Source organism: Vulpes lagopus, chromosome 19 (genome assembly GCF_018345385.1).
Source record: "Vulpes lagopus strain Blue_001 chromosome 19, ASM1834538v1, whole genome shotgun sequence".
NCBI lineage: Eukaryota > Metazoa > Chordata > Mammalia > Carnivora > Canidae > Vulpes > Vulpes lagopus.
Window position 1 is genome coordinate 33,673,340 of NC_054842.1, and position 24,462 is coordinate 33,697,801.

The 24,462-nt window shown below is 34.1% G+C and overlaps 1 protein-coding gene across 1 annotated transcript in view; it reads right to left on the minus strand.

Annotated features, from left to right (window-relative positions):
- STAG1 (stromal antigen 1) overlaps positions 1-24,462 on the minus strand; it is a 401,833-nt gene that overhangs the window by 172,987 nt on the left and 204,384 nt on the right. Inside the window, exon 6 of the mRNA XM_041733757.1 lies at positions 14,014-14,090. Coding sequence (XP_041589691.1) covers positions 14,014-14,090 — 77 coding nt within the window. The remainder of the gene's footprint in view (positions 1-14,013; positions 14,091-24,462) is intronic.

The following is a 24,462-nucleotide window of genomic DNA, read 5'->3' on the forward strand; positions in this document are numbered from 1 at the left end:
TGGTATCTGAATATTCCCAATTTATCGCTATTTGCTTTCTCTAGACCAAAGTGCTTCAAAGAAATTAGATATGAGTAAAGGCTTGGGCTGTGTTGATATCTCAGGAAAGAGAACGAGTATGATACTTAGAATAGCAGGAATAGAAATCAGAAATAAGTAAGAGTTTACTTAGCACTTGGTCAAATACTGGAAAAGGAAGTCAAAATTTTGGTGCTATATGAGTGTTAGGGAGTTAACTAAGCCTCAAAAAGATCAAAAAGGAACTGAAGGGGCTGGCTGAATCTTCCTAGTCCTTGAAAGTGGGAGTGTCAGGAGTAGACTGGAGAGGGTAAAAGAGTGGAAATGTGAGATGCTTCTCAAAGGTATCTCAACAGGCTGCTGTTGCTTCTGTATCATAAAAGCTCATAAGGGTAGAACTTCTCTTGCTTTATATCAACTGTGAGATTCAGTCATTTAATGCTCAACAACAAAGAATATCATTTATCTCAATAATCTATCGAGAAGCGCCTAGGCAGCTTAGTTGGTTATGCATCTGCCTTCACTCAGGTCATGGTCCCATCAAGCCCTGCATTGGGCTCCCTACTCAGTGGAGAGCCTGCTTCTCCCTCTCCCTCTGAAACTCCCCCTGCTTGTACACACCCTCTCTGTCAAATAAATAAATAAAATCTCTAAAAAAAATAGATAAATAATCCATCTACACAAGCCCAACAGCAAGCAAGAGGAAGGGCAGGAAAATAAGCATTTACAAATAAATAATAAAAAACTAAGTATACTTCAAAGGATTCAAATGTAGCACAAAACAAATCAAAATTTAAAAACAAACAAACAAACAAACAAAAAACCTTGGGACGCCTGGGTGGCTCAGCAGTTGAGCATCAGCCTTCGGCCCAGGGCGTGATCCTGGAGTCTTGGGATTGAGTCCATGCACCCTGCATGGAGCCTGCATCTCTCTCTCTGCCTATGTCTGCCTCTCTCTCTGTGTCTCTCATGAATAAATAAAATCTTAAAAAAATAAATAAATAAAATTTAAAAATTAAAAAAACCTCTAGGGAACTAAAATATTTTATTTACTGATTTATAATTCACATATAACATTGTATTAGTTTCAGATATACAACATAATGATTCCAGATTTGCATATACTGTGAAATGATCACAATAAGTCTAATTAATATCTGTCACCATACAGTTACAGAAAGTCATTGATTTTTTTCTTGTGATTAGAACTTTTAAGAGCAACTCTCTTAGCAATTTTCACATATGCAAAACAGCATTAACTATAGCTATCATGCTATACATTATATTCCTATGACTTACATATTTTATAACTGGAAGTTTGTATCTTTTCACCCCTTTGCCTGCCCCCAAACCTCCTACCAGTGGCAATTACTAATCTGTTCTATCTATGAGTTTGTGTGTGTGTGGGGGGTGCCTTTTTTTTTGATTCCCCAAATAAGTGAAAGCATATGGTATTTGTCCTTTTTTGTCTTATTTCACTTAACATAATACCATCAAGGTCCAACCATGTTGTCACAATGGCAAGATTTCCTTTCTTTTTTAACAGCTGAATAATATTCTTTTGTATATATTATTCATATATATACATATATATATATATATATGCCACATTTTCTTTAACCACTCATCCAGTGATGAACACTTAGGTTGTTTCTACATCTTAGGTAATATGCAATGAACATGGAACTGCATATATCTAATATTTTCTTTCATATTTAAACAATTCAGTTAATGAATTGAAGGAAAGAACAGTACTACTAATGATAAGAGATACATTAGTAGCCTGGAAAATAATATGCAAGAAATATCTGAGAAAAAAACTTGTAACTTGCTAGGTAGGGCTTCTGGAAAAGCCTTTTAAAATGGCCAGACTAAACAAGTATGATTTCTTTTTTTTTTTTTTTTAATTTTTTATTTATTTATGATAGTCACAGAGAGAGAGAGAGAGGCAGAGACACAGGCGGAGGGAGAAGCAGGCTCCATGCACCGGGAGCCCGATGTGGGACTCGATCCCGGGTCTCCAGGATCGCGCCCTGGGCCAAAGGCAGGCGCCAAACCACTGCGCCACCCAGGGATCCCCAAGTATGATTTCTTTAGTCTTTGTCACTTCCTCTCTCAGTGACCTAGAACTCATGTGTAGTCCTGGATGCTCAACAGCAATTTTACACCACAAAAGGACAAGAATGCAGATAAAAAATGATGGATGGAAAAAGTCTAGGTCTTTACTCTGCTGAGATGCAGTACCAACCATGTTTTGTCTACTCTGAGATTTATTTTGCTAAGACAAATTTACTCCTGTGAATTCAAGCCATTGTTGGTCAGATTTTCTGCTACTCACAGATAATTTCAGTCCTACTGTTATAGTAGCAATACAAGCAGTGAGGAAAAATAAATTATTCAGTAAATGATTTTGATACAACTGGCAGTTCATTAGAAAGAAAATTAGATTGCACCTTACCCCAAAATTAATTCCTAATGAATTAAACAATTAAGTTAATGAATTGAAGGAAAGAACAGTACTACTAATGATAAGAGATACATTAGTAGCCTGGAAAATAATATGCAAGAAATATCTGAGAAAAAAACTTGTAACTTGCTAGGTAGGGCTTCTGGAAAAGCCTTTTAAAATGGCCAGACTAAACAAGTATGATTTCTTTAGTCTTTGTCACTTTCTTTAGTCTAAGTCACTTTTGTCACTTAAAAATATTCAGCAAAGAAGTAGCAGAAAACATGGGAAATATTCTCAAGGTGAAGAAGTCTTTTACTACGTACAATACAAAAACCAGAAGTCATAGAAGACTAACAGATTGACCTACATAAAAAGTAATTTTTGTATTTAAATAAAATTAAAAGCAAAGTCAAAAGCCTAACAATAGGGTTTGGCTTCCACTTAGAATGTAGTAGGCTATCAACAATGAGAAATAGCTGAATCCACACACACACACAAAGAGAACTTTTCTTGAGCCCATCTTGAGCTGAATTAACTGTAATTTCTAAAGAGTAAGCCTCTCCAAGAAGAGGTGAAGTAAACAAGCTCTATTGTTTGTGGCAGAGCCTAAGAGGAAAAGGTCTCCACAAAAAATGGGTAAGAAATGAACTTAAAATTTTAATGAACTGTCAAAGATGAAGTGCGGGCTAGTCTGTCAAAGTGTGGACTAGTTTGTCAGCGTGGAAGGACAAGAAGTTTGCACTCATTCAAAAGCTCTTTTACACATGTCTCAATTGGGTATTTAAAACAAATTCTGAGAACGGAGAGCATCTCACATGGTGGTGTAACTCTGCAGGGCAAGATCTTCACTTGCTGGGGGAAAGGTAACAACAGTCTAGCTCACATCTCCAGACTTTTGTCTCCTGCAAATTAAAAGACTTAATCTGATGGAGATGGGTCAGTAAACTGAGTCACCACCACAGCACAGGCAAAGGCCCACTGCAGCTACGAGAAGGTGAAAGAAAAAATCCTCCACCTGGAAGCAAGAAAAAGACAAAACATTGTCCTGGATCCTGAATCCTAATACTAATATCAAACAGAGATCTGCTAGCTTTGGGAGAGACGGAAAACTCTACCTGAAACCAGCCACAGACATAATGGCCAGGAAAGCTGAGAAGGTCCCTCAGTGGCTCCAGGCACAAAAACCATGCTTAAGACTTAGCAGTAGGACAATGAAGAATCACCCTCATTATATAAGTACTAGGCCATAAGCAACACCACTTGAAAGACGGGCAGGAGCATGGAGTAGGAGTGGTCTCTGCCACACAAGAACAGAGAGAGCTGAGAGTGCAACACGAACACTGAAAAACCCCTCTGGGTATCCTAAGAACAAGACAAAAGTAGCCTACAACTAGAGGAATCTGAACTGGAATCTCACTAAAGACAATGACATCAACAACAGAACACAAAACTAGCTCAATTCCTAACTAAACCGACCTTTTGTCCTTTTACATTTTTGTACCACATGGAAATACTATGATTAAAAGGAAAAATCTCTATGGGGCACCTGGGTGGCTCAGTCAGTTGAGCAACCAACTCTTGATTTGGTTCAGGTCATGATCTCAAGGTCTTGAGATCTAACCCCAGCCCACCTCAGGTTCCTTGATCAGTGAGGAGTCTGCTTGAGATTCTCTCTCTCCCTCTCTGTCCCTCCTGCTCACACTCATGTGCACACATGCATGCACTCTCTCTAAAATAAATAAACCATGGGGCATCTCAGTGGCTCAGTGGTTGAGTGTCTGCCTTTGGCTCAGGGCATGATCCTGGGCCCTGGGATCAAGTCCCACATCAGGCTACCCACAGGAAGCCTGCTTCTCCTGCCTATGTCTCTGCCTCTTTCTGTGTGTCTCTCATGAATAAATAAATAAAATCTAAAATAAATAAAAAATAAAATAAATAAGCCTTTTTTAAAAAAGGGAAGAAACTCTTAAAAAAAATCTTAGGGTGCATAGGTGGCTCAGTGGTTGAGTGTCTGCCGTCAGCTCAGGTTGTGATCCCGGGGTCCTGAGACCCAGTCCCATATCAGGCTCCCCATGGGAAGCCTGCTTCTCCCTCTGACTGTATCTCTGCCTCTCTCTGTGTCTTTCATAAATAAATAAATAAAATCTTTTAAAAGGGGAGTGGGGAGAAAAAAAAATCTCCTGTATCTACTTCAAAAGGCAGTTTCCTGCTTTACTCTAATACCAGTTATAAATTTCTATTTGTTAGACACATTCTACATGTCAAGTAAAAAGAACGGTGCAGTGGGACACCTGGGTGGTGGAGTTAGTTAAGCAGCTGACTCCTTGTTTCAGTTCAGGTCAGATATCAGGGTGATAGGGCTCCATTCTAAGCACTGAGTCTGCTTCAAATTTCTCTCTCCCTCTGCCTCTTCTGCTTGTGTACTCTCTCAAATAAATAAATAAATCTTAAAAAAAAAAACTGTCTAGTTAATGAAGGGCAATGGGATATTGAAAACTAACTTCTTTCACAAAACAGTAATTTCTTTTTTTTTTTTTTTTAGGAGAGCTAAGAAAACAATATAATGATACCAAAATAAAGATAATAATCAAATAGCCTAAATAATCAATTGTCCATAACTAATACTTAAATTCTTTGAGCGCAGTCTTACCATAATGCTTTGCCCAAGGAATTTATTGAATAAACAAATGCAAAGGTAAATCATATCAAATAAACAGGTATAGAAAGGCAGAGAGAAGCTCAGAGTGGGAAGAATATCAGGCAGAAATCTGCAAGGATAATACAGAGCAAACAAAAAAGGTCCAGTAAGAAAGCAATTTCTCCAAATACATTCAGATGAATACAAGGGGAGAAATTCTCATGTACAAGATATAACTAGCATTTATATGGCATATACTTTTCAAATCCATAATTTTGCATTATTTATATACTGTGGTAACTACTAGTTATGTATGAAGATGAGAAAAATAAGATCTTAAACACCCTGTCCTAGATCACAAAGCTACAGGATTCTGGTCCTGGGATTTTAAGTCCATGTATTCTTAACTGTCAGGAAAAAGTTAAATGACACCATGAGGGAAAAAAAAAATCTAGGATACTTTACAAGATAACTAGGTTGTTGTCAACCAAAAGTTAATGTCATGCAAAGAAAAAACTGTGGAGGAAGTATTTTATATTTTGAAAAAGTACTGACAATAAAACAATCAAATGCAATCAATACATAAATCAACATGCTTTAGCCACACTGGCTTCTTTGTTGTCTAATATCCTAGGTATGTTTCTATCTCAAGGCCATTTGTGCAGTTTAAATTTTCTCTTCCCCTAGATATACACATGATTCTCAATTACTTCCTTCAAGTGTTCACTTAAGGTCACTTTCTTAGAGAGGTTTTCCTGACCATCCTATGTAAAATCATCCTTCCATTCCCAATCTCTTCCTCCTTCTCTACTTTATTTTTCTAATATAGCATTTACTGTCATTTATCATATTTATCATACTACAATATTTTGTCTAGGTATTTTATTCACTGGCTTTCTCTCCCAACTAAAACGTAAATTCCATGAGGGAAGGGATTTTTGGTTATTCATTGCTATGTCCTCAAATGCTTAGAATGTTTAACAGGCACTCAACTATTTCTTCAAACAATGAATGAATCACCATAAAAATGATACTGTCAATATGGGACAAAAATAATGGGAAGGATGATATCTAAATGATCCCTATATTATTCTCCTTCATCTATCATAAATGTTGACAATCTATGTTTCCTTAGCCACAAATAGAAATGAGGAGAATATGTAAAGTCAAAGCAGCAGTGAGACTGCCAATCAGTCCTTTTAAATATGTTCTGCCCTAAAGTGGCATCAAATAACAGTTATGGAGTACCTCCAAATGTCTGGTCCCTACTCATCCATGAGTCCTCACAAACATTTCATTAAGAGCAGTAAATGATTTATCAGTAAGAAAAGGTTACAAAATTCAAGATAATGATTACCTCTCAGGAGAAGGATTGGAATGGGAGCGTGGAGGAACACATAGGTATTGCAGTAGTATTTCACTGGTATTTGAGTTCTTAAGTTGGAGAAGTCAGATTTACATACCTTCTATATATATGTTACATGTATTCTCTGTGTGTATCAAATGGCACATAATTTTTTTAAAAAGAGTATATTAAAGTATTTCAAACTACCAAATTTATATCCTTGAGGATACCAAGTTTCTGAAATCACTAGGAGAAATTCCAAATTCTGGAGTACCATTATCTAAATTATCACAATGTTATAGTTAGTATTTATGATGTAAAATCATATTTACGCATTTATATATCACAGTTTTTCATTTTTATTTTCTCTCAAAAAGAATGCATAAGAACCGTGTGTCAAACAAACAAAGAAAATGGTATTACTTATCCTTGGAAAGATCCAGTGGAAAACAGAAAACATTTTTATAAAACAAAGCTCTGAGTGAGCTAAATAAAATGTATTATTAACTATATTGTTTGAACTTCTGTTTTTAAGTTTAAAAAGTCATAAAGATTTATTATTTAGATAGATTATTTTGGCTGACTTCCATAAGGCAAACGAGAAAATATTCTTTACTATCAGACCTCTGCTAACTGAGTCTAAGATAATTCTCAATTCTGACAAACCTCAGCCTTAAAGTATTAGGAAACTGAACTTGCATACATACACCAATTAAAGAAATTATGTAAAAATACATCTGGAAAAAAAACTTCCACAAGTGAATGCTATAAAAATTTGTAGTATTTTTCAAACCCCTCTCTTATCTCTTTATCTCCAGCATTTATCTTGGGCACTGTCTAGTACACCTAGGAGAACAATGGTTTTGGGGTGGTTTATTTTTAAGTATTAAATATAATATTTTAGTCTAATTTCTCTAGCTTCGTACCTCAGTTTTCTGCTATATATCCTAAACTCTATCTTCCCTATAAACTCCTTCCTGGTTTTTCTGGTGAACTTCTATTCATCTTTAAAAACTTAGTTTTAGGACTAAGTAACTTGTAAAGCTCTCACATCTCAGATAATTACCTCATCCTCTGGGATCTCACGGGGTCTTTTATTTCTCAACTACTGAACTTCTCAAAGTATTACTGCTATTAGTTCATAAAGCTCTTTCCCCATTTAGGACACGAAATCATTTTCTAGAGCTATATAACCTTGTTAATCTCTAAATATATAGTTCTTAAGAAAATGTCAAACAGTAAGTGTTCAAAAAATATTTACTGAATAAATACAAAAATAAATCCTGTATAAATAAGTTTGAAAGACTAAATAGTTCATTTGACAGTGGTTAAAATAAAAAGTTATACCTAAAATCAATAATAGAGAATACCTAGCTTTAGCTAATTTAAAAGATCTTAATGATTAGCAAATATAAATAGAATTCATTTATATCATCATAAAATCATGCTTTATAGATATATTTTAAAACTGAAAAATAAAAATCTTGAAATGATCAGGGTATAGCTATAACCTAAATATACAGTTCATCATATCTAATCAAAATCAGATGGGGATTTAAACCAGTATCCATTGATAAAAATGTTACTGTTGGCTTATGAGTATCTCATTTACGCATTTCTCATAAGGAGAGATGTCTCAAATAATATAACTGAATGGGTTAAATCCAAAAAGATTCAACATATGTCAATAGAATATAACTGGTCCTTTCAAAAAGATACTAATTTAATTCCATAACTTATTTGGTTGGCCATAAGACATCTGGTAACAAAAATAGCCAGAAGTGTATTATATGATTGAAGGTGTCTAAGTGGAGTCTAAGTGTAAACAGTACAATTACTACTTGAGTGATTTTCTCCGAGTTACTTCAGATTACAGACTTATATTGTATACTAGGCACAACAGGGTTGTAGTTATGAATATGAACTCAGGAACCAGATGTTCTGGATGTCATTCCTGACTTTATCATTTACTAGTTGTGTGATCTCAGGCAACTTCCTTAATCCCTTTTGCCTCCATTTTCTCATCTGTAAAATGGAGATAACAGTAATATATAAGACCTACTTCATAAAATTAGATATGTGTAAAGAACATACAGTGCCAAGCACACAGTACACATAAGTATTTGCTATTATTACCATTCAACAGGTTTCCTCTGGTCTCCAATATTTTGCACTACAAAGTTCACAGGTGTATTATTTCCTATTTTGTACCTTTTCACATTACAAATGATTACAATTTCTTGAGTCTTCATGAGTTTTTCTATGTGATTATTCTTTTTTCTTTTCAGCACTTCTTACTCCCAACTTTGCTTCCTTTCTTTAATATTCTTGTTTGCCTTCCTCAATTATGAAGTGGCTTCCAAAGTGATATGTACAACACCAACTGAGTGGTGTACTGCAAGAAAATATTAAAACTTCTCTTTATTTTTAATTAAATTAAGAAATAAATTATTACTAATATTTAGTATATAAAATAAGCTTTGTAGGCCCTCACTAGGTTAATATTTCAGATTGTATTGTATCTGAGGTATTTTAAGAGAGTAAGAAGAGCTCAATGCTCAAGGGTGTTGGTAAGTGTATGCATTTAATCTATAAATAAGTATATGCTGCAAATTACACTATAAGTGTAATTTAATAAATATTATAAATATAAATAAATGTAATATGATAATATAATGATTTATATTTTTATTTATTATTTGATCTGATTACCAAAGATGGAAGGAAAAAAAAAACCTTTGTCTATTTTTATTTATTACATATTTAAAAAATAAGACAATTCAAACTAAGAAAGTCTGAAACGATCACCAGGCAGCTACTCCTTAAGCACTCTACCGACAAGATAACAATTCTAGCCTTCTGAGAAGGAGCATAGGGAAGATGAAGAGGAGACGAGAATAATTGTTTAGCTTTATCATAGGTATTCACTATTATTAAGACAATAGGCTGAAAAATATTTTATTATGGAATATAAAATTTTTAAAAATTTAGACTTTAATTTGAGACTAGAAGTAACTTGAGTTTTCTTCCACCATATCCTTGGCATTTCATTTATATTTTTTCCATTTGTATAATACTTAATCATTTTTACATTTCTTAAAATTTTTAATCTTTTAACTAATAAATGCTCAAATGGATAAACAAATGAGAAGTTCTATACTTAAGTCTACGTAAACAAATTCATAGAAATGCATATGGTTAGAAACAAGAAGAGAAAAAAGCCATTGGGTAAGTTGTAATCATTATAGAAGAGCACAGTGTAAAAAATTCTGTAATTGTGAGCAATACAAAATAACATAGACAAGAATTAAAGGCACTACGTGAATACATTAATTGTACTGTGTTGCAAAATATCGCTATCTAGATGTCCCATTACAATGCATGAAAACTATGCAAAGTGACCTTTGGAAAACATACTTAAGAGTTTACATTTGAAGATGTGACTCTAATAACCTGGGGAAGAAATGCTACTACATTTTGCTTTATGTGTCAGGGGCTGTCTCTAACAGGAACTAAATTTATCTACTGACTGAAGAGCCACAGACTGCTCTGAGAATTAATATACTTCTAAATTACGTTGATATTACAATTACATAGCACTTTTGGCTGTGTGCAGGCCTATAAGGTTTTTTTAAAAAAGAAACAAACATTAGACTCAGTTTGTAATAAGGAATAGTAGCTACTATACTTTCTCAGGCAATAATATACTCTTGGACCACCTTGTCCAAACATAAACACCTTCAATCTAAGCTACTTCTAACACATCTCACCTTTATTTTGCTATAATACAATGCATCAATTCATCTAACAAAATTTTAATAGTTACTCCTTGTAAACCAGACATTGGGGATCCCTGGGTGGCGCAGCGGTTCGGCGCCTGCCTTTGGCCCAGGGCGTGATCCTGGAGACCCGGGATCGAATCCCACATCGGGCTCCCGGTGCATGGAGCCTGCTTCTCCCTCTGCCTGTGTCTCTGCCTCTCTCTCTCTCTCTCTCTCTGTGACTATCATAAAAAAAAAAAAAAAAAAAAAAAAAAAACAGACATTGCTCTAAGCTCTTGGGATCCAATGGATCCTGTCATCAAATCTTTCCGAATTTTACCACAAAATACAATTTACCAAAACTAACCTCCTTCCACTCCCAGGGGCTAAAAGACCTACATAGTATTTTGAAGAAACAAAAACAGTAAAAATACTGTATATTTAGCATTATCTAAGCCTTTAAATACAGGTTTTTGCTAAAGTGCTTACTTAACGATAAAATAGCCTTAGTAATTAATATAATTCTGCTTTAAATGAATATATTCTAATAAAATTGTGTTAGCTGTACCGTTAAATAGGAAAAACAGAATGTTTTCTTTTAGAATTATCCATCTATCCATCTATCTATCTATCTATCTATCTATCTATCTATCTATCTATCTATTTATCTGAAGTACAGCTGACACAATGTTACATTAGTTTCAGGTGTACAATACAGTGATTGGACAAGGTCAGACATAATGCTATGCTTACCACAAGTGTAGAGACCAACTGCCGCCATACAACACTATTACAATACCAATGACTATAATCCCTATGCTGTCTGTATCTTTTATCCTTATGACTTACTCATTAAATGGTGGTTTTTAAAACATTCTTTTTCGATGTAGTTAGTATTCTCAAATATTGGGAGATAATATTTAAGAATATGAAATAAACACCTTTTTAAATAATTTCATTTCCTATATTTAACTCATTATCAGTTTTGGTACAGTTTACTATTCTTCTAATACACTTGAATATTTGAAAATATTCACAGGAATATTTTCTTAGATATATCATGATCTTCATTTTATTGAATTCCTCATCTACCCCTACTTATCTCAGAATCTTACTACAAAGCAATGATATCCTGTTTTGAAATTTCACTGTGTATTCACATTGTATTTCCCCTCATTCTATTCTCCCATATAAAGTGTTTTTAAAGCTTAAACCTTGGTTTTCTCTCAAAGTTTCTCCTAAAGTTTGTACATTGGAGTCACCTGGTGAACTTTAAAAATCCCAAGACCAGATTACGTGCCATACAAATTAAATCAGAAAGTCTGGGAATAAGGGAGAGAGCCAAGCATCAGTTTTTAAATATCCCCAAATGATATTAATATGCAACAAAGTCTGGGAAATACCATCTTACACTCTTAATAGTGTCCTTAAGGTCCAAGATACATACTACTTTTTAATCTGTGACCTCCATCACCTGTGTTGCAAGCCTGACATGGTTTTTAGTACAGTATTTGGTGAGAAAACCTGCCACTTGAAGGAGCCTCAGTGTCCACTGAAAGATGAATGGATAAAGAAGATGCGGTTTATTTATACAATGGAGTATTACTCAGCCATGAGAAATGACAAATACCTACCATTTGCTTCAACGTGGATGGAACTGGAGGGTATTATGCTGAGTGAAATAAGTCAATCGGAGAAGGACAAACATTATATAGTCTCATTCATTTGGGGAATATAAATAATAGTGAAAGGGAATAGAAGGGAAGGGAGAAGAAATGGGTAGGAAATATCAGAAAGGGAGACAGAACATGAAGACTCCTAACTCTGAGAAATGAACTAGGGTTGGTAGAAGGGGAGGAGGGCGGGGGGTGGGGGTGAATGGGTGACGGGCACTGAGAGGTGAATGGGTGATGGGCACTTGACGGGATGAGCACGGGGTGTTATTCTGTATGTTGGCAAATTGAACACCAATAAAAAATAAATTTATTATTAAAAAAAAAAAAAGAAAACCTACCACTTGCACCTTTATTTGGCTTTGTTATTTTCTATTTGTCATATATAAACTCATGAAGTTACCAAAAAAAAAAAAAAAAAAAACCTTTTAAAAGAAATGAAAAGTAATTTCATAGAAATGTTTCAGAATCCAGAAATTTTTGAATTTTGTAAGCTAATATAGTACATATGCTTTATATTCCATCATAACCCAAAAGAATCTGGGGCAGCCCCTGTCATCAAGAACGTTCATATTTCACCAGCAATACATATAAATATTCACACTGAGATAAATAAAACATTTAATAGCCTCAGGTTAGTCAGGGCCAATTTTGCAACCATTAAATTGAAGGAAAAAATCATCCTTTGGAATTTCAGAATGTTTTGGCCACCAGAAATGAAAACAAGTAATTATGGACATTATATATAGATGGGTCATAATGTAAGGTCTCCCCTATCTCTCATGGAATGTGACTAAATAGTCTGAAAGCCACCGACAGAATGTTTCTGTAAAGATGCTCATGAAAATGCTTTGGTGTGTATCACAAGAATAAAGGTGAACCCTTCATGAGAATGAAGTGTATTTTACCATGTATTTGTAGTACTTTTTAAAGTCAAATATAAATATTCCTACTACTACAAATAAAAAGAAAGGCTATGCCCATCCCACTGAAAGAGTAGACTTGCTAGTCTTCATGTTTTTTGAAAAAAAACATCTTTGTTGTTAGTATTGAAAGTCAAGAAAAAGAACATCTACAAAAAATAGAAATCTTATTTAAATCAAAAGGCAGAATATTAAACTAAAATTAATGGTCGCCTAAAGCATGACATAAAATGAGTTCATCATAAACAGAATACAAAAATAAAATTGTCGAACTGTTTCAACATTTACAATCAGTGTAAAGCTGATTAATTCATGAAGACTAGCAAAGAAAACATGTATTCTAAGTAGAAATCAGAATATTCTCAAGTAGACTGTCCAAATAGAAACTTATTTATTTATTTATTTATTTATTTATTTATTTATTTTTTATTATTTATTTATGAGAGTCATACAGAGAGAGAGAGAGAGAGGCAGAGACATAGGTAGAGGGAGAAGCAGGCTCCATGCACCGGGAGCCTGACGTGGGATTTGATCCCGGGTCTCCAGGATCGCGCCCTGGGCCAAAGGCAGGCGCCAAACCGCTGCGCCACCCAGGGATCCCTAGAAACTTATTTATACACGAAATGGGGATGAGGAGGTGGGGAGCGGGCAATAGAGAGATATCTACGTAAAATAATTTTAGGAATCATGGATTAAATGCAGTTAAGCAGGTTATTTTTCCATCAGGATTTCTAAGAACTTTAAATAAGGTAACATGTTTTGGCCATCTCTAAAACAGAAATAGGTATAATATTCAACCTACTCACACTTCTTTGACCCCCAAACCCTTTTTACTTTAAAACATTTAACATGACTAATTCTATAGAACATAAAACTACTGGAGATGCATTTTTAATTTGGGGGATTTTAGGTGGTCTTCAAGAATGAATGTCAAGAATCAAATTCTACTTCATACCACTAATTTTATTATCTGTACCAGTTACCAGTCTTTATTAAGTGATACCTCCATGCAATGTAATGAAAGTGCCAAAGATCAATAACTTTGGAATTAGTAACATGGATTATCATATAAATGAGGAAATAGTGTATCTTCTTTAAAACTAAATACCAAACTAAAATAAAACTTAAAATAATCAACATATACATCATTTTAAAATAATATAAATATTGTATATTGTATAAATGTAGAAATATTGAAGTCTATACCTCATCAAATTCTTCAGTCATTTTTCTGATGATTTCTGCATTCTGCATATTTCGAAACATCTCTATTCTCACAGTACCTGTGGAACAACAGATTTTACAGTTAATCTTTTTCTATCCCATGCTAAACATTAAATTTAAACTGACTAGTGTTTGAAAATTTTATATCAAAGTTTTTGGGTTTTTTTCTTCCCCCCGATTCCTACCTAAAGGAATCCCTTGTTCAAGAACTTCAAAGTTCTTTAGACATATTTTTTAAAACCTAAATATTTAAATAAACAAACAAACAAACAAAATTGAATAAAACCTAAATATTCTGTGAATTAGCTAAACAGGGGGAAAAAACTGAGAGGAGTGTTTGGGATGCAGCATTTTGCTGCATTAATTTAGTATTATAGTGAAAGGCAACAAAATATTAACTAGTATTAAAAGCAAAATAAAAACTAGTCCCCCAAAAAAAAATAAAATAAAAATAAAATAAATAAAAAAAAATAAAAACTAGTCCCATGCTTAACATCTTTAAAATGACTATCATATATAAAATAAAATCAGATGTTTAAAGCTGTATTTTTGAAAATGAACAGAAACATGTCATTGAGGTTTTTTTTTTAAAGAGTTAAATCCTTCTGGTGCCACAATGACTATTCAAAACATCAGCCTATTTACTTTTTGCTTGCTAACTGTTCATTCTTCTTCAGTCTAGTCCCACAACTCTTCTGTAACTGCTTCTTCACACCTATTATCTGCTAATTGTTATATCAAAGTCTTTCTTAGTAATACCCTATTTAAAATATTTGCTTATTATATTGGTTTCTGTAACATTATATCCTTGTACTATATTCTCTGATGACTAACTTTTGATTTTTTGCTTACTATTAGTCATTTACCTGAATAAGTATTTATTCTACAGGTAATTTCCAAAGTTCTGTCTAACATATTTTTCTAAAAAAATATATATATATTTTTCTGTGTCCCTTTCTACATTTTCTAACCTGGATATGGTCTGCATTTAACTCACTCACTAGAAAAAAGTATGGCAGGGACTACTACTTATTAATCTTTGTATTTCCCCCAGTTCCTCAAAAAATGCCTGACACCCTAAATCTTGTCTCCTATATTAAGCTTTGACAATGAATAATAAAAGTAATTTAAAGATATGAAATAACCCAGATTCATAGAAACATAATTATCTGAAAATAAAGAATGAAAAGATTATGTTCCACTCTCTGAAACACTATCTGTGAGAATCTTCAGATAACCTACCAACATACATATTTTGTATAAAAAAATAAAAGGTTGTTTAAGCAGGCCCTCCTGACAGGATTAACTTCTAATGAATATAACGAACTTTCAAAATGGTCATATTTAACCATGAATAATTCCAGAAACAGAATAACATCAGAAAGCTACCATCAAGTTCTTGATCATTTAAATTATGTCAAACTGCTAGAGAGAACTTGAAACAATTCCTATAATATGCACTTTAGCAAATGTTTACTGAAATTACAAATTTACACACTCCTTGGACTTTATATTATACTTGTTGCAAAGAATGCATAAACACACACATATGAGATAATGAAAGTACAACGGTATTCCCTGAAGCACTGTTTGTGATAGCAGAAGGAAAAATCCACATACCCACAAGATTCTGATTAACAACTCAAAGTGTTGATGATAATGACAGTGGTGGTGGTGTTGGTGGCGGCGGCTAACACTTGAGTGGCTCATTACTTGGCAGGCACTGTTCTAAAAAATAAGCCCCTTAAGTTTACACATTTAATCTTCACAACAATACCTATGAAGAATGTACTATTTTTCTCTCATTTCACAGAATAGAAAACTGAGGCACCTAAAGATCTAGCAATTTGCAAAAGGGGTTTCCCAGTAGCAGAATTCATGGTCTATATGCATGCAGTCTGGCTATAGGGTCCATGACTAACCACTACTGACTAAAATCAGTGGGATCTATGGTGCTGTTGATAATAAACATATCTGTATTTGATATGGAAAGATCTGTAGGATATATTCATACATGAAAAAAAGGGATATATATGCATTTGATTGTATGTGCTTTAAATATTTCTGGAAAGACACAAATATTGGTTGCCTCAGAGAAAGAGAAATATGTGGTTGAGGTTTAGGGATATATTGGAGATACTGAATTGTATAGGCTTTGCATTTCCTGAAATTTGAACTCTGTGTATGTATTACTCAAAATAAGTAATGAATATATTTCAAACAAAAAATGTTAAAAACTAAACTAAAAGACAGAATGCTATTAAACTTTGCCTATTAAGCATTTGTGTAGTCATTACCAATACGGACTCACTGGAGGGTAGTCGAAGAATTCTTGACATAAGTTTGCCAGAAACACAAAATTTTATGTTATTCTTACCAGCTATTATAGAATACAAAAAAAATGGGAGTGGAAAATAGGGCTGGAGAACATATCTTTGGTATAATTAGTGATATGGACAACAATGAAAACTGTAATTGTGGTTACAGTAACCACAACAGTTAGCAAAACCCTCAATAAGTCATCATAGGTGGTTTAAAATCTTTGGCATCAGATATAGTAGGGTTTAAATCTCAGTTCCAACAGTTACTAAGCTACAGGACAATGAAAAAAATCAATTGTCCTCTATGAAACTCAGATTTCTAATCGTTAAAATGGTGAGAATACTACTTTAGACTAGGAATTTTTGTTCCATGCTGTAATTACTAGTGACTGGAATAGCGCTTGGTACGTAGGAGGCACTGAAAAAAATGTGTATTAGACAAATTACTAAGAACAGATGAGAACTAAATAAAATAACAAATATAAAGAATTTAGTATTGGACTGGTAGCATGTACGATGCTCACTTACTATAAGCATTCATTTTTTGATAGATTATCCTGCCGATTTTGGAGGGAAGCTAAAAGTTCTAGTTTCTTAGTTGAGCTCTACTGAAAGCCATATTCCTAACTATCCATGTTGCCAGGTTAATGCCATTTGAAGAATGAGACAAGTAACCTATTTTATTCCAAAACCAGGCAGAGTCATTCCAGCAGTTTTCCCATCACCCAGAACAAAGCCTCCACTCCCAGAGTGGAATCAATCACATACATTAACACTAAATATCTATCCAAAATGACTAGAACCCATCACGGAGATGAGTTAAGGTGATAAAGAAGTCATTAGCAAAGAACCAAGAACCCAAAAACTCTTTTTCTCCATTTACAAGAACCACATGGTTTAGAGAACTGTCTCACCTCATCTTTCTCATTTTCAATTCTACCCTTCCTCTATTCTATGATGACAGCCTAAGCAAGAACTCTAGCCTTCTCGGTATCCTTCCAACTAGGTACAGAAGACAGAAGAGAAAACTGAAAATATACAAAACTTTATTTACTAGCAAATCAATTTATCCAAATATAACAAAGGCTCTTTTGGGTTTGTATCTTCTATCACATTCTGGCTCCTTCAAAATTACTGAATCTGGCTGTGGGTAAAATATACCAACATTGCCTAAGAACACTTAAAGAACCTTCCTCATAGCTTTCTTACTAACTGTTCCATACAGGAAACAACAGCTTTCTATTTTAAGAATTTTCTTTTAAAGACAGGACTATAAAGTCTTAGTAAATAAAATCTAATCTGGTGATGGATGAGAGAAAATCTAAGCACATAACAGATGATTTTTGGTAGTGTCATTTTTGTTTTTTACTTTACTGGACAGCAGGTTGTAAATCAAAATAAAGAGGAGAAAGACTGAAAGTAAATACAGATAAATTACTAAAGAAAATCTAAATCAGAAAAGGAGAAATGCTGAGGCTACTCAAACTGAGAAATATTTACTAAAGGAACACTGCAACCAGAATACAGAATTTAACAAGCTATCTAAGACTGCAGTGACTGCATACATTTAAAAGTCCTTCTCAAGATGTGAGAAGAGGGATGAGAGAAAGGTAGAGAAAGAGACAGATACTTTGGCTGCTTTTTAGTGAGCATTTCAAGCTTAGTTATAAATATCTTGTGATACATGCAGTTTGTCTAGCTACTATGTACACAAATAGAGAAAAATTACCTCATAGGTTATTACAAATATACACGTTTAGAAACTTGTCGACCTTTTAGGATGCCTTAAAAATAGAAATTGTTGAGGTAGGCTGGGTGTCTCAGTTAAGTGTCTAACTCTTCATCTCAGCTCAGGTCTTGACCTCAGCATGAGGAGTTAAAGCCCCACCCTGGGCTCCACGCTGGGTGCGGAAACTACTTAAAAAAAAATTGAAGTTGTTATATAGGTTTCCGCAGGCAACCCATATGAATAAAAAAAAGAAACTGTTGTGACTATATCTTCAGTGAATAGTCTGTCTCTAGATGGCAGACTGTACTTGGTAACATTCCTTATAAAAAGCTTAAATCCTTCTTCCTCTGTAAAAACAAAAGGTAAGTGAAACATCAAACTAAATGTTCAAAAAGAAAACTCACATTTTGGCACATGATATGGGAGTACCAACTGGCTACTCTTTCAATGCTGCATAGGCTACACTTCATTTCGAGAACAGATAAATTTACTAAATATTAGAATTTCAAATTTTGGAGCTTGGTTGAGCCCTGCTAGTATAGCCCAGTGCCAAATGTAAGCATTGTCCTAGGGCTATAATCTTTCAAAGCACTTTCACCAAACCTTCAGCAACTATTAAAATAACCTCATCTTCAGTCCACATAAGACAAGAATTAAAGGATGAAGAGAAAAATAAATTTACTTTTTAAAACATCCATATGCTCCCTCATCCACTACTACTAATATTAATATGATTTAAGAGAAGCAGGGTTTCTTAATCTGTGACACAAAGATTCTTAAATATCTATGGACTTTTTGAAACTGGATGAAAATTTAGGTCTATGCACTTTTATGGAATAAGTATCAAATTTCCTGGCTATTACTAAAGGAATCTGAGAACTCCAAAATGTAAAAATTATACATTAGGGGAAAGATATCAAAGATTTTTAGTCTTGGGGGAATCCCTGGGTGGCTCAGCGGTTTAGCACCTCCCTTTAGCCCAGGGAGCAATCCTGGAGTCCCGGGATCGAGTCCCACATCAGGCTCCCTGCATGGAGCCTGCTTCTCCCTCCTCCTGTGTCTCTGCCTCTCTATGTCTAAAATAAAATAAAATAAATAAATCTTTAAAAAAAAAAAAAAGATTTTTAGTCTCAGAGAATTGAAGAGAAAAAATAGCTACTGGCTCTTTGCTAATGGAATTTTATTTCTTTTAGGCCCTCTCAGCTTAAAGAACAGGAAATATATTGGTGTGTATACAAACATAGCTGTAAATATTTCTCCATTACCACATGGAATATTGTAGAGTCTTCCCCTTGTTTTTAACCACAATTTCCTACAGTGAAATCTCCAACGGTGAAAACTCTGATTCCCACCATCAACCATCTATTTACTTAATTTTTCAATTCCAGTACACATGTACATAGTGACTTTAGACTTGGTAGCCAATACCCCTGTGGAAAATAACTGCAACTAGAATGCCATGCTTTTATACAGTTCCTATTGCCTTTAATGTTACAGACTCCACTCTTCAGTTATTTAGAACAGCACTTTTCCCCCAAACCCTTTCAGTAGGGCTATTTCATGTTTTTGTAATACAGTTTGATTCTTTTGCCAGTCTGAATTCACCCTGGAATGACCTCATGAGGAATTTTTTAAAAATGTGTAAACATCATTGTTTATTCTTTGTGCTATAGGTTCTATTTGAAACATGCATAGTATCATATATCCACCATTACAGCACCATACATAATAGCTACACCACCCTAATGCCCTGTGATTCACCTAAAACCCTGTCAAACACTGATTTGTTTACCATCTCTACAATTTACCAATTTCTAGAATGTGACATAAACTGGAATCACAGTATGTTGCCTTTCAGACTGGATTTTTTCACTGTGCAATACCTATTAAGATTCATCTATGCTTTTTGCATGGTGTGAATGCTCATTTCTTCTTATCTCCAAATAGTATTCTTTTTTTTTTTTTTTTTCCCAAATAGTATTCTACTGTATGGATGTACCACAGCTTATCCATTTCATCTACTGAAGGACATCTTGATTTTTTCAGTTTTTGCTAACTGATCAATTACTATAAATATGTGCAGGTGGACATGTTTCAAATTAGTTGGTTAAATACCTAAGAGCGTGATTGCTGGCTTTTACGGTAAGGCTACGTTTAATTTTGTAAGAAACTGTCAGACTGCCTTCCAAAGTGGCTATACCATTTTACATTCCCACCGACCATGATTTCCTCCCTTCACAGTGACTGCTACTTCAAATTGTGGTGGGGTTTTGTTTTTGTTTTTTTAATTTTAGCCATTCTAATAGTTGTGTAGTATTATCTTTTTGTTGTTCTATTTATTTTTTTTAAGATTATTTATTTATTTATTCATGAGAGATAGAGAAAGGCAAAGACATAGGCAGAGGGAGAAGCAGGCTCCATACAGGAAGCCCCATGTGGGACTGGATCCTGGGATTCCAGGATCATGCCCTGAGCAGACAGACACTCAACCATTGTGGCACCCAGGCGTCCCTCTTTTTGTTGTTTTAATTTGCACTGCCCTTCTGACAAATGATGTGGGTATGTTTTCAAATGTTTATTTGCCATCTGTGTACCCTCTTTTGGTGAAATGTCTATTTAGGTCTTTGCCCATTTTTTTTTTTAATTGGGCTATTTATTTTCTTATCATTCAGCTTAAAGAGCTCTTTGTGTATTGTGAACACAAGCCCTTTATCATACATGTGTCTTGTAAATATATTCTCCCAGTCTGTGACTTTTCTTTTAATTTTCTTAACAATGTCTTTTGCAGAGCAGAAACATTTAAATTTTTTTATTTTAATTTCAATAAGGTCCAACTTGCCAATTGCTTCTTTCATGGTCTTGGTTGTTACAGCTTTAAACCTCAAAACTTCACCACTTCATGCCCTTAGGTTTATAAGGTCATACAGACTTTCTCCTATGCTTTATTTTAGAAATAATTTCTTACATCTTACATGAGTTAAGTTTTGTGCAAAGGGTTAAGATTTGTGTTTAGTTCAGTTTTTCTACATGGATACCCAATTGTTCATGTAACATTTGCTGAAAAGATGATTATTTCTCCATTTAACTGCCCTTGTGTCTTCATAGAAAAAAAAAGTTGATTATATTTAGGTGATTCTTATTATACTTTTAAAGACTAAGTTAGGGTACATAAATTCGATATATATAAAACTCTTCAGAAACTCACTGGACCTAGAAAAAGAAGGATAAAATATCTTATTTTAACAATTTTTATCCTATGCTCTGTACATCCAAAAGTTTTCCCTAAATGATAAACCCATCAGGATTATCTGTGGTTATCACTGTCTTCTTCCTAAAATAGAAACTATGTCTCTACATTTGAAAGCCTTTCCAAAAACATTGAGAATAATGAGAAATTAAGACTTTTAATTAGTCCCAAGAGATGATAAATCTATGAAATCTATGAAAGTAGAAATTATCTTACAACAATATAAAAAAAACCCACAAATATGCAAAATATGTCCAAAGTGTAAAATTTTCAAAATTATGACTTACATTTACACACACACAATTATACAAGGGAAGAAATCACTTTAAATTGATACATAAAATTCTGATTAGGGTAGTATTAGATACAATATTATTTATATAAACCTTCCTGAAATATGAATGAAAATACGAAAAACATTTTGAAAAGCATTTGAAACCTTATGAAGTAGTGGGAAATCAGTATAATAAAAACAAATTAAAACCAGAAACCAAAATACAGAAAGAGCATTAAAATCACTTTTTCTCTGACAATATTTACTGAGACTATAATATACAAGTTGGGACCTTCCGAGGTGAAGAGCCTTAAAGGAAATAACTCTTATGAAGTGGGGCTCAAAGGATTTCATTTGTAAGGTTAAACCTGTAGTAAGTCTAACACCTCATATCCTGTGGTCTATAAAGCAAGCTTTTTTTTTAATATGGTGTAGAAGGAGACAGATACCTGAGAGGTAGTAATCAAACACTGGTGCTCTCACAAATATCCTAAATTCACTTAATCTGATACAGAAAACTTCGGACTGGACTTAGTTGCAAATAGTCCTCAATTGGTAGTACTTCTGGGCACCTGTCAAGCAAATGTTGAATCTTCTCAAGAGGAGTGGACCTTTATCCTAGGCTTCATAAACTTGAGAGAAAATGTGGAGCTTAGAATAAAAAGTAAGTAAACATATCAAGAAGAAAGGGGATATGCAAAGGAACAAGCCAAAAAAACAAATCAACAACAACAAAAAAAACACAGAAACAGACTCATTAAGACTTGTATTAGAATTATCAGATACAGATAATAAAAAAATTCATCATGTTAAAAAAGGAAAATACAAGACTAAATGAAACTTCACAGGGAACAATTCCATGGACTTCTTTTTCTGTAAAAGACAGCCACATGGGGCACCTGGGTGGCTCAGTTGATTAAATGTCTGCCTCCAGCTCATGTCCTGATCTCGGGATCCAGGGATCAAGCCCCAAGTTGGGCTCCTACTCAACATGGAGTTGACTCCACCCTCTCCCTCTACTCTGCTCCCACTTGTGCATACAAGCGCTCTCCCAATCTCTCTCTCTCTCAAATAAATAAATATTTAAAAGAATATAGGGTAGTATTATAAACAGTATTATTTATATAAACCTTCCTGAAATGCGAATGAAAATAAGAAAAACATTTTGATAAGCATTTGAGACCTTATGAAGTAGTGGGAAATCAGTGTGTGTGTATGTGTGTATCAGAATAAATGTATATATAACCATGTTAAAAAAAAGAGAGATATCCATGTTAACTATTGTTTCTAGAAAGGACCAATATAGTAACTGAAATAGATTGCCACAGATGAAAAAAAGTAAACAAAGAAAGGAAATATATTACACAGAAAGTTGCACAGATATTCAAAATGCAAAAATACATAGAAGACCATATGCAAAGTTTAAACAAAGTTACTGGTGTAGAAGAGAAATAAAATGAGAAGGAGCAATATTTAAAAAGGTAACGGATGAAAGAAACCAATCCAAAGAACTATGTTCTTTTAAAAAAGATTTATTTATTTGAAAAAGAAAGAGAGAAAAAGCCCATGAATTGGGGGGGGGGGGGGGCGGGCAGAGGGAGAAGGAGAAGCAGACTCCCTGCTGAGTGAGGAGGCTGAGGTAGGGTTGGATCCCAGGGTCCTGGGATCATGACCTGAGCTAAGGCAGCAGCTTAATTGACTGGGCCACCTGAAAGAATTATGTTTTATAAATAGAATATAATATAGTCAGACAGAATACCAGAAACAAAAAGAAATCTTAAACTTTGGGAAATACAAGTATTGAAAGAGAAAATTATTATTCCTATTTCTCAACAACAATACAAGCCAGAAGACAATAAAATGTCTTCAATGAACTAAAGAAAATAACTCCCAATATACAATATAACCATCAATATATATTTTAAGAAACAGAAGACATGTTATTCAAATCTTCAAAGTTATATAAATCTTCAAAGTCTACAGAATGTCCAATAGAATCTCATTAGATTTTCTAAATGCTGTACTTTAGACAGATGTGATCTCAGACACATATAACATTTTTTAAAAAGAACAAATAAAAAAAAAAAAAAAAAAAGAACAAATAAAATGTCTGGGGGCATCACAATGCCAGATTTTCTGGGGGCATCACAATGCCAGATTTCAGGTTGTACTACAAAGCTGTGGTCATCAAGACAGTGTGGTACTGGCACAAAAACAGACACATAGATCAATGGAACAGAATAGAGAACCCAGAAGTGGACCCTGAAATGTACGGTCAACTAATATTCGATAAAGGAGGAAAGACTATCCATTGGAAGAAAGACAGTCTCTTCAATAAATGGTGTTGGGAAAATTGGACATCCACATGCAGAAGAATGCAACTAGACCACTCTCTTGCACTATACACAAAGATAAACTCAAAATGGATGAGAGATCTAAATGTGAGACAAGATTCCATCAAAATCCTAGAGGAGAACATAGGCAACACCCTTTTTGAACTTGGCCACAGTAACTTCTTGCAAGATACATCCACAAAGGCAAAAGAAACAAAAGCAAAAATGAACTATTGGGACTTCATCAAGATAAGAAGCTTTTGCACAGCAAAGGATACAGTCAACAAAACTCAAAGACAACCTACAGAATGGGAGAAGATATTTGCAAATGACATATCAGATAAAGGGCTAGTTTCCAAAATCTATAAAGAACTTCTTAAACTCAACACCAAAGAAACAAACAATCCAATCATGAAATGGGCAAAAGACATGAAGAGAAATCTCACAGAGGAAGACACGGACATGGCCAACATGCACATGAGAAAATGCTCTGCATCACTTGCCATCAGGGAAATACAAATCAAAAC